The following is a 12,177-nucleotide window of genomic DNA, read 5'->3' on the forward strand; positions in this document are numbered from 1 at the left end:
AAAAAAAAAAAAAAAAAAAAAAATGGAAAAAACTTTACTTCTATGCTGTTCAATTAATTTTCTCCTGACGGATTTCAAGAGCAGTCTCCTGCATGTAGAACATGTGCCTGTGAAGGCCTCCACAAGTGTCAGATGCAGCTGCAATGTCAAGAACCTCTTAGGATAGCTCTAATCTGTCCCTCCTCCTTCTCCCAGACTGACCTTTGTTTTGGTTTACCTCCATCTTTTTCCTGAAGTACAAGGTTTGTATACGATACATATGATGCTGTAAGGCACGGGGGATTCGGAACAGCATAATGAAGGTCCTGGCACCCCCACATAGGGACTGCAGCTGCTGCTCCAGCTCCCCTCACCAGCTCCCCAGCCCCAGGCGAACTCCCCATCCTCAGCTTCCTAATTTCATAGTTAAGTGACTTCACTAGCTGAGCGCCTTCCCTCAAGTCTGGGAACAGGTGTAGGATGTTAAGTACCGGACACACAGAGTTTATTACGTAAGAAACTATCCAATGCTAAGGCAGATAATGAGCTGTAGCTGGAACCAGGTGCATAATGACAAATGGCTGGAGCTAACAAGTGTCCTGAGCATTACCTGATTGCAGGCCAAAGGCATCTCAAAGACTCCTTAAAATGTTGAGGCTCATGACACCCACCACACCCCATGGAGATGGTTTGACAGTTAGCTACAAACACAAAGATAGGGCGAGGCGTGAACCTGCAGAGGCTGTGCTTACAAAGCTCTGCTCCTAACAAGATTGTCAGGATTCCTCCCACCCTGGAGGGGCTCCCTCACAGGACTATCTTCCCTGTAGAGGTGACAGCTTGATGGTGCTGCTGGTTTCCCAGAAGAGACATTCTCCCTTCTTCCTTCTGAGAGCTCCCTTTACTCATTTGGGGTCTAGGTCCCCAAACAGGAGCCTATGCTTGGAGACCTCCTCCCCCACGAAACTTCCTGCCATGTGGGTAGCAGAGCTCGGGTACAGGCACTGCAGGCTTGGGTATTGTGCAGGAGATCTCAGGGACAATGCTTACTCAGCAATTCTTGTTCTGGTCTCTTAGAACACTTGCACAGAACCTCCCTAAACCCTCTCTGCTTTCTCTTAAGTTCCCAAGGCATATCCAGAAATTAGCAGTTGCTTGACAGGCGTCAGCTCCGTCCAGATGATTGTAAAACCATGTCCTCCTCCTGGCCCTTATTTCCTTTTCTCTTTGGAATGGGAAATGATGGAATAGTCATAGACTTTTTTTTTTTTTCTGAAGCGAGACAGATAATCACCATTTCAGAATTTGCAGGTCACACAATCTCTGTCATATTTATCCAACTCTCCTGTCTTTGCATGAGAACAGCCCGAGGTACAAGCACAAGACTGAACACGGCTATGTTCTAGGGAAATTTTATTGACAAGAACGGGCAGTGCGCTCCGTTTGGCCTGCTGGCCACAGTTTGCTGACCCTTGACCCCAGTGGTGGGAGAATCATCACGGCTGTGCTGGTCGTGGCTGACGAATGCCTCAAGACAACTTCCTTTTCCCAATGGGGAGACTGAGGTAAGGAGAAACTGTGGGACTTGCTCAAAGCTGCAGAGTCAGAAGCCCGGAAGTGTGAACTGGAGCCACAACTGTCAAGATGTCTCAAAAGAGAACTCTTTCTAATACACCATACACGTGATGTACCGATTTAAGCAAAATCAGATCATCTGACAAAGACCCTCCTTGGAAGGCTGAAATGAGGGTAAGGCATTTTATCTGCCACCTCACCTCTGCCCTCCCTGGTCACAAGCCAAGAGCTTATTTCAAGAAGGCCCATGTACCAGCAGGGGGCCCCATAAGAGCTCTTCCCCTCTGCTGAGGATTAGCTGACTCAACCTTTGGGAGTATTATTTTTTTCTTTGAGCGTTTCCTGTGCTGATGGTGAATTTAGGGTGGCAGCAGAATCGCCTAGAGTTGGCAGGGTAGGCTGCCGCTTATCGTTGCTGTCTCAGCCTAAGGAGGGAACACATTCTTCAGTTCCACCTTCAAGTAGGAATGGATTTGCTACCTCAGCTGTAGACAGCTCCCAATGGTGGTCTTTTCTAGAACAGAATAAAGCTGCCTCACTCACGCTGTGCCCTCCCAGGTGGCCCATATTTAATGACTTGTCACGGAAGAAGCAGAAATCTGGCCCTGAGGTCTTTGAGGACCGGTGGGGTTCCAGAGCTTCCCCTGAGTTTGGCTATGGCTTGTCAGGGTTGCAGCACCGATTAGCTTCCCCTCTGCCTCACCCTGTGTCCCTTGCTCTCGTGGCCCCAAGGATCAAGGACACTCATACATAAGTATCCAACCCAGTGCACTTGGTGTCAAAGGCTCCTTCCTGTAGAAGTCAGCCCCCTGAACAATGCACATTGGGTGAAGCAGGAGAGGAATGGAGACCGCTGTCTTGGGATTTCTTGAATACACAGTAAAAGCAAGAGTGGAAAGGATGGTTATGCCCATGCCTACGACCCTGTACCCATCCCAGCTCTCTCAGAGATGATGTGGATTGACACAGAACGGAAGCCATCACATAAGGAAGTCTGTGGCAGCCCTGGTGCAGTAACTATGTCAAAGCCAAGCCACATTAGGAGTCTGGGGACAGAGCCAACGGCAGAGAAGGGAAAAGGTGACCCAGGTGACAACAACCTCCAGTGCCTTCTAGCGGCACCAGGGATACGATGGATGAGTGTGTGAGTGGGGTCCCGACACTGTGACTGGGTTTCCTCATCTATGCAAATAAAGCTATCTATTAGAATTGTGACAAAAATTAAACAAAGGTCTTTCTCTGTACACACATGTGTGTACATTATTGTTGGTAAAGGCCAAAGAAAAATTTACATTGCCTCCCTCATCCCTAGGGCACCTGCAACCAGGATCGTCTCGAATACAAATAGCACCCTGGTGTCTATACCAATGTCAAGTTGTTGGAGGGAAAGGGGGAAAAGTAAACTCCTCTCTTATCCCCAAGGGGCGGTGGGAGGGGCGGTGGGAGGGGCAGTGGGAGGGGCGGTGGGAGTACAGGAGGCAGAAAGTGGCTAAGCTGTCTAGTCTTTACATGGCTGCTTCCCACTCCAAACTTTCAACTGAATCTTACAGAAGATTACAGCATTCCATTGGGGCTTTGGAAGTTTTTGTTTCCCTTTGAATATACTAGAAGTGACTTCTATGAACAGCCTGTATCAATAAAAAGAGAAGGGGAAATATTTGGTTTGGGATGACTATGCCATAATCAAATGTGGGCACCATGCAGGGGGAGGGAGAGGAAAGCTAACTGTAACCTATCCACTAGACAACAGCTGGTGTGTGGGGGCTTGGTAGTCTACTCTGCCAGCACCAAGACACTTAGCCTTCGAAACAAACCCTGGTTTTCTGAAGCATTAAGTTTTCGTTAGATTGGCCGACACACAAAAACCACGGCATCATCTCCCTCTCTGTCAGCTGAAAGGGATCACTCACGTCCTTCATGTTCACTGAAGACAAGTTAGAAGACAGAGGAAGTGAGAGGTTCAGAGAAAGAAATTAACACTTTAGGATCTTTCTGGTGACATGTGCACCTGAATCAAATACAGCTTTGCATACTTCATTGTTTTTGTGACACACTTTTCTTGCCAATGAAGATGCAGCTATGGCATTATTCTGCATAGAACTTTTGATTAGCCACTGTTGATAAGCATTTGTTGAACCCAGTTCTCCACTATTATATATAACTCTGTGGAAAGTGTACTGGCATGTGTTTATTTTTACACATAACTCTGAGATAACTTCCTAAACAGAGATTTCTGGGTCAAAGTATTTTAATTCTTTCAATTTAGTATAGTGCTTATGTGAAAAGGAAAATATCTTTCTAGGTTGTAAATATAAAAATTTGAATGTGTGGCACTTTAATTAAAACTTTGTTCAATTTATCAAAATGTATCCAATATGAGCACATTTGAAGGTCTTGGCTAGACTAGCAATGACAGCATGTCTGTGCCTGGCTTTGAATTCTGGTGGTCCCCAGAGCATGGTTCCTGGACTAGAATCACCAAGAGTAGTTAGTAATATAGCCCCCTGGGCTCCGGGTGAGCGAGACCCTCTCAGGGAGGGGGCAGAATGTCTATCTGAAGGGTCTGACACCATCAGCAGTGTGAGAAGCACACAGGTACATCCCGCTACCCTCTCACTGTGAATTCACCGCATCCTGTCTGGATACACCAACATATCCACCCATCTGGAAGCTCCCTGGACACATGGACATCAGACCTGATGTACTCTGGAATGGTTCTGTGCCAACAAACAGTTCAAACATGCTTCAAAATTCAATTATTTTTAGTTGAGTGGATCTTTATGCACATTTCTAACTTTTCACACTAAATAATCTTAACACTGTTACGGTTAATTTCAATAGTCGACATGACTGAACTGAGAGAAGCTCAGAGGACGAGTAAGCATACTTCTAGTCGTTGTCTGGTATTTCCAAAGAGGACCTATATGTGAGAGAACAAAGGGATGCAGGGAAAGGGGAAATCTCTCCCTGAATGTGAGCAGCAGTACCCATCAGGCTGGGGACCTGGGTTCCCAGGCACGGGAACGTCCAAGCTCCACTCTTCCTGAGCCAGAGTGTCCATTGCTGCTGTCATCACATGCGGAGGCTCCAGCTCCTTCAGCCTTTTCATACAGATTCATACCAACAACTCCCCAGGGTGCCTGCAGGCCTTCGGCTGCAGACTGGTGCTACATCACTGTCCCACATCCTTCTGGTTTCTTGGACTGAGAAACTAATGGACTGAGATAGACATTGTTGAAATATTCAGCCTCTAATCATGTAAACCAATCTAATAAATCCATGTATGTATGTAGTGTGTATGTGTGTATGTATGTATGTATGAATTTACTATTTGGTTTCTCCCTTTACAAGACCCTAATACATAGTACTTTTAAATAACTGGATAAATTTATTTTGCTGACTGAAGAAAAGAAGCCATTGGTATCTCATTGCTAGAAAGAAGAGTATCCTCTCCTGGGAGCCAGCAGCCTCTGAAGCTCAGCCAGCCGGGTTAACCTGCTGACTCGTGAGGGTCCCCAAGTACCTGCCATTGTCAGATGACCCAGAGGCATTTCTGGATCACTGAATCACAATCTGCATTCCACCTCCACTCCTAAGCTGGGTGGTGTGGAAGACCATTCTCAGCTGATCACTGGGTGGACTGGGGGGTGGGGGCAGGGCTCCGGTTCTGCTGGCAGGCACTCATGCTGTGTGTGGCCCTGCCACTGCTGAGGTCCGCTGGGTGAGTGAGAAGTCAGCAGGGACACTCACTTCACTGTGTGTCAGTCTGGTATTACTGTGTAAAGCACCTGCTCCCTCTACAGTCTGCAGCACAGAAGCTAAATCAGAAGCTGCCTGGCACCATCTAGCCCGAAATTTCTGCAAAAGCCAGAAGAGGACAAGCTGCCACAAAACAGTGCAAGGTGTCTCTGAGTTTTCCTTCCCAAATTATTTATTTTTAAGTTTTCTCTTGGCAATAACAAACGTCTTTACTATTGCAAATGTTTGACATTTTGGCTTCATATTATCCCTAACTATGGCTTGGGGAAAGAAGACATTATTTCTTTAGGGAAATAAAAAAGAATTTAAGCCAGTAAGATGGCTCACTTAGTTGCCTCACAAGTCTGGAGATTTAAGTTTGATCCCCAGAACCCACTTTAAGGTGCAAAGACAAAACGGTCACCACAAAATTGTTCTCATGCCCAACACACACACACACACACACACACACACACACACACACACACACACACAGTAGCAATAGATAGATTTTTTAAAAAGAGTAACAATTATCTACCTAGACATTTCCCATCATAATTACAGGCTTGGTGATTCTGTTGAAAGAACCGAAGGAGCCACTCTGCGATGGTGACAAAGGCCGCCTGGCCGACCTTGTCTCTTCAGTCACTCACAGAGCTTTTCTCCATGTTTCCTACCTGTTCTTGCCTGAGTGCCTGCCCAGCTCCCCTCAGTGTAGACTGTGATCAGGACATGCGACCCCTTTCTTCCCTGGACTGTTGTTGCTCAGTGTTTCACCACAGCAGCAGAGACACACACTATAAGCTAACTGTCTCAGGGTTTTACTGCTGTGAACAGACACCATGACCACAGGAAATCATAAGAACAAGATTTAATTGGGGCTGGCTTACAGGTGCAGAGGTTCAGTCCATTACCATTAAGGCGGGAGCATGGCAGTATCCAGGCAGGCATGGCACAGGAGGAGCTGAGAGTTCTACATCTTGTTTTGAAGGCAAACAGGAGAAGACTGAGTTCCAGGCAGCTAGGACAAGAATCTTAAAGCCCATGCCCACAGTGACACGCCTCCTCCAACAAGGCCATATTTCCTAATAGTGCAACTCCCTGGACCAAGCATATTCAAACCACCACACTAACATACATGCACAACCACGCACCCCATAAGTTAACCCCTAAACGTACCATAAGCTAACACACACAAGGATAACCACACAAGGAAGTTGCCAGAGATGAGAAGTAGCTTTGGGCGGTAAACAGTGCAGCAGTTTATTTGTGGCCAACTCTGCAATGCGCTATAACTACTCTCTGCAGATGCCAGGGCACTCAAATGCAAGGACACCCAACTCTGAGGAACTTGTTCAGTCTGGCAAGTAGAAAATTTGGAAACAGGCTATTAGAACTTCATAGTCTATGTAATTCTTTTCTTGACAATGTAGCTTTGAAAAGATGTTTGGCAATCATTGTGAGTTTGAGGCTTGCCTGATCTACACAGCAAGTTCCAGCACAACTAGGACTATATAGAATGACCCTGTCTCAAACAAACAAACCGACAAACATTTAAGTTTACTATAATCTTAGTAATCAAGCTGTCCAAATGTTTTATTCCAGTATTAAGAGTAGGTTCACTAGAGGAAATAGAACTGGTATCTACTTTACAATGCTTTGATGATGGTGACAATAATTTTAATTGTGCATATTTATGTAAATTACTGTAGCTAGTAGAAGGGACAGTATGGAAGTGCCTCAAAGAACTCAAAATGGTCATAATGCAGCTATTTCACTTCTGAGTGTGAAATGCAGTCAGCATATCACAGGGATGCCTGCATGCACATGATTGTCCTGATGTTCACTTCAAAAGTGGTTTAGAGCTCTGGCTGCTCTTGCAGAGGGCCAGAGTTTGAACCCCAGCAAACACATGACTGCTCACAGCCATGCCCATAAATTAAGCTCCTTCCATAAATTTATTATCAACTGGCAGGTGTGCTCTTTGTCATTCTGTTGGGAGGATATCCACATACACAGGGAGCTTAGTCTGCTACGTGATGTGGTCTGAACAGATCCATATCGCCCTCCCAGTGTTTGGAAGGAGTAGGTACCTCAAGTGGCCTATGGGGTTTTTAGCGATCAACACTGAGGCTCACTTCTTTCTGTTTACATCACATCCGTGATATGGGTAAATGATGAGTGTTTTGGTGTCCCCAAACCCAGAGCCTCTGTCCTTAATGACCTACCCAATAAAATCTAGTGATGTGTGTGTTACCATGGGAAGGGTTTCATGGCAGTGTTAGTTAGGGAGAGAAGGAGTGGGAATTCATTGTTCTTTATTCAGTGTCAACCAATCCTTCTCTTCGTCCACACCTTGCTCTCAGAGTAACTGAGGCTAAAATCCGGAGTCTCACAGAAGTTCTGTGGGACCAGCAGGCTTGCTCCTCCACACTGAATGTGTAATCCCACTGCACTCCCACACACATCTTAGAAACGTAGCTTTGAGAGTTCCGTCCTGTTCATCCATTTGCGCTAACACCTCGGATTCCCCTGTACCTTCCTCACACTCTGTAGGTTTACATCAGCTTTATCCCTGTCTATCACTTTGGCAGGGCTCCAGACAGACATCAGTGCCACACACACACATCCCATGCTCATTTTTATAAAAATATAAAACTTAGAAGGGTGCTTAGATGTCATCTACACATTCTAGGTCACTTTTTTTTCCCCCCAGAGAAGTCTGACTTTTTCAAGATGCAATTTTAGGCAGAAAAGCCAATTTGTAAGACAGACAAGAGGGCAACTATTTTGGTCGCAGCTGGTAAATTGAAAAGATTCACATCCGATCGCTCCTGAAGTAATTTACCATGCTTGCTCAGGATCTCTTCCTCACCAGGAATGAGTCTCTGGGAAAACCCAGAGGAGAAATGCTTCTGAGCCACGCTGCTCAGGGTACACCCCGATTCCAAAACCTGCCCGAGAAGCCTGCGTTGAAGATTTGTCATCTAATTGAGATACAGAGAGAATAAATGACTTGGCCAAAGGAAGCCTTTCTTGTCCTCTAGACCATCCCTAGGAGCGGAGATGCCCTTAACAACTATGGCTGATATACAGGAAGTCACTTCCCAGGGTGATGGCCAGGAGGGAAAAGTCAGAGCTTCGCTGTAATTATGGCTTTGTGCATGGGGATGTGAAAACGCTGGAAAACGGCACATTATGCAGCAAGCTCCTGACAGACAGCGAGGATTGTGTCCCCCACATAAGAATGCCATCGTTAATCTCTATATTCTTGCCATCTCTTTTGAAGATATCGCTTTTGTTTTTATAATTAAAATTTGTAAAACAGTCACTCAACATTTAAAAGAAAAAAAAAACAAACTCAGTCATTTTCATCTCAGCTCTTTAAGAACTCTGTGTGAAAAATCTATTGTCTGATGCTGAAAGTTATCACAGCTGGGCTTTTTGGATTAAAAAAAAATAGTAGAAGCCAAAAAATAGGGTTTTATCCTTGAAGCACAGCAATCCCATTTATTGAGGCTGACAACGCTAAAGACGTTTCAAGCCTTGTTTTTCAGACCAGATCTCTTCCAATAACTGACTGACCTTCAGAGGGACAGTCCTTTCAGCTTCACAGGATGCAATCTGCTTTGCTAGGACCAGCTGGGCAGGGAGAGCCCTGTTCCAGGGACTTTAAATGTACTATGCACTGCCAGGGTGCTACTTGGTCAAAGAAGACTACCAAATGTCATTGACTTCATTCTTCAAGGCTGGTCATTAGTAATAGTAATAAGGGTTTCTTCCTTGAGTTTCTTAGCTGTCACCTGTGGGCCTCAGCCTCCTCCTCTGTAAGATGCAGAATTTGGTCAGAATGTCTGTGAAGTTCCTCAAAAGCTTTCCCTTTCTTGGATATTCTAATAGAAGCAGCAAAGATCACCCACAGAGCCTGAAGAAGCTGACTTACCTAGAGAGGTGTAACCCAGGACATGTTCCAAACATCCAACCAACGCGGCAGTATCACTGTCCTGTCAAAGCAAGAAGCACACTTAATGACAAGAACAAGCTTATGCTACACTTAGACAGCACACAGCCATAGAATTGTTTGCAGAGTTATTTTACAATGCATCTGTGTGTGTGTGTGTGTGTGTGTGTGTGTGTGTGTGTTTTAAAGAAAGTCATGAGAGTTTATGTGTATACCTACATCTCTATATCTGTATAAATGTGTGCATACCAATCTGTAGATCCCCTGATCTTTCTCTCTGACGGGAGGAAAGAGGCGAACCCCATTAACAGTGAGTCTCAGTGTGTTTGGTTTGAGGGGGTTCATGGATCTACACTTAGCTTACCCTGGGCCCTTTCAAATGATTCCAAGGCAAGTGCATGAGCACTCTCATTTCATCTTTTGTTTTCTGCTTTCCAAATTTTCCATAATAAACATATTACTTTAATCTTCAAATATAATGAATGCTATAACAATGTTCAAAACCCAAGATTTTATTACTCAATAGTACACCAGGAATCAAGGAACAAATCTTTTTTCTACATCTTTGGAAGTCTATGACCTTCAAGGAGTTCTGTATCAAATACTTACACTCCTCATTTACCTCAAGGAAAGCCAGCTATCTCCCTGAGGGTTGGGAGGATTTCAGAACCGTTCTAGACAACAAATATTGTCTTTGATACAAAATAAATGTCTCCTCTCCATCCAGCAGGCTGCAGATAATCCAAAATAGCATCCTAATGATCTGGGGAAATGGAGCCTCTTCATTATTTTCAGGTTCATGGCTGCATTGGGGGGGGGGGGATTCATCATCCATGGATCACCTGCTCCATTTGAAGTCAAACAAACATTGCACATTGCAACAACAGTTGGTGGGTCCTAGGAAAAGCCCACAAGAGTGTGCTGGGCTACTCTAACACATTCCATAAACATGCTGGATTTCATTGTATAGCATTCTCTGGACTGTGGGCAGCTACTTTTTAGGTGTGTTGTAAAACTCGGCAGCATCTCATGCTCAGAATATATAGAAAAGGCAGTGAGGAGGAGGGCTTGTTTAGTTAATGGTGGTCAGTGAGGCTAAATACCAAACAAAGATCCTTAGTGACTGTTTCAGGAATAGGGGGGTAGGTACCAGGCACAGAAATCAAAGAAGGCCAAACTGCTCCTCCCCTCTCTACCTGTAAGGGACAGCCTTAAGTCACAGACTCTCCAGAGAGGCATCTTCTACTAGAGGGGCAGCATCTGCATATGCTGCTGTTGACAGCAGCCAAGGGAGTGCAGGTTCTAAGCCTGGCTCCTCTACCAGGAACACTGGCCCTGGCCAGGGGCTTGATTTCCCAGGTCCTAGCTTATTCGCTTTAAATGTGTATGAGTGTTTTTCCTGATGTATGTCAGTGCACCACATGTGTGCCTGGTACCTGCAGAGGCCAGAAGAGAGCATTGGATCCTGAGACTGGAGTTATACATGGTTGAGTGAGTATGGAATTTGGGTCCTCTGGGAGAGTAGCCAGTGTTCTTAACCACTGAACCATCTTTCCAGACCCTCAGTTCTTAGTTCCGAGCATCTGTGGAAATTGTAGGTTTCCATGGTCCACCTGGGATGCTATTAAAAACACTCAGGAATGAAAACATGGATTTGGAGACCAGGAATCTGAAGAAGCATGGCACTAGCAGATTTGGTTGCTACAATACTCCCATCTTCTGGTTCACAGACAACACCTTGTATGTTTCCATGAAGGTAGAATGCTTGCCTTGGGTCTACTTTATAAGGCCATAATCCATTTATAAGGAATTATGTCATGAGAGAACCCCCAAGACACAGTCAACTCCTAAGGCTAATTCTTAAACCCACCTCCTCGGTGATTATATCTGTTGGAGACCAAAACATGCAGACTATAGCCTGAATCAGATGATAGTAAAGGAGTCCCTCCCCCCAGCTCTAAACCTCTGCTCTTCTGACCACAGATGGATAGTGAGGGTGATAGGCCATTTTACAAACGTGGCTACAATAGTCCCTTTCGCCTCTGTTCCTACACCACTTCTCATACCAACAGATGTGATCTGCCTCTTTCCCTGTCTCCAGATCTGAATTGACCCTGTAACTTGCTTTTCCTCAGAGCACATAATAGAAGTGGTGACGGATGACTTAGGTCAGACTAGATCTTGCAAAAGCTTTATTTTTTTACTCCTTAGGAAGTCAGCAACCATACTCTCCTGTTGGAGAGAGTTCATGGAAGAGGCGCCAGGGCACGGGAAGTCATAGGAGGGAACCATGGCCTTAATCGGCAGCTATAACCAATAGCAAGACTTGGTAAGTTGTGCTGTCTTGGACAGCTAAACTCACAGCTGGCAGCAAGAACCTGGGCGACTGAACAAGAGCACAGGAAGCTGAAGAATATTCAGTGAGCACAGAGAGCCAAAAGTCATCTGCAGAGACATCTCAGTTGGCAAAATGCTTGCTGTATAAATATGAGAGCTGAGTTTGGAGCCCTAGCCTCCACAGAGAAAAGCCAGTTGCAACAGCATTCACCTGTAATCTCAGTGTTGGGGAGGCAGAAAGAAGAGGGTACCTGGAGCTGTCGTCCAACCATCTAATCTAGCTGAATTGGTAAGCTCCAGGTTCAGGGAGAAACTCATTCTCAAAAGACAAGATGGAGAGTGTGAGGACGACACACTCCAATGTCAGTATCTAGCCTCCACAAGTATGGGACTTCTTTTTTTCTCTTCTCTCTCCTCTCTCTCTTCTCTCTCCCCTCTCTCTCTCCCCTCCTCTCTCCCTCTTCCCCCTCTCTTTCCCCTCCCTCTCCTCCTCTTCCCCCTTCTCTCCCACTGTCTCCCCCTCTCCCTCTCTCCCCTCCCCTCTCTCCTCCTCCTCCTCCTCCTCCTCCTCCTCTTCCTCTTCCTCC

The 12,177-nt window shown here is 45.6% G+C and overlaps 1 protein-coding gene across 1 annotated transcript in view; it reads right to left on the bottom strand.

Moving 5' to 3' along the window:
• The window catches only part of Nek11 (NIMA related kinase 11), a 181,319-nt gene that overhangs the window by 45,530 nt on the left and 123,612 nt on the right, over window positions 1-12,177 (bottom strand). Inside the window, 1 exon segment of the mRNA XM_021207830.1 lies at window positions 9,236-9,296. Coding sequence (XP_021063489.1) covers window positions 9,236-9,296 — 61 coding nt within the window.

The sequence above is a fragment of the Mus pahari genome, chromosome 10 (assembly GCF_900095145.1).
Source record: "Mus pahari chromosome 10, PAHARI_EIJ_v1.1, whole genome shotgun sequence".
Classification (NCBI taxonomy): Eukaryota; Metazoa; Chordata; class Mammalia; order Rodentia; family Muridae; genus Mus; species Mus pahari.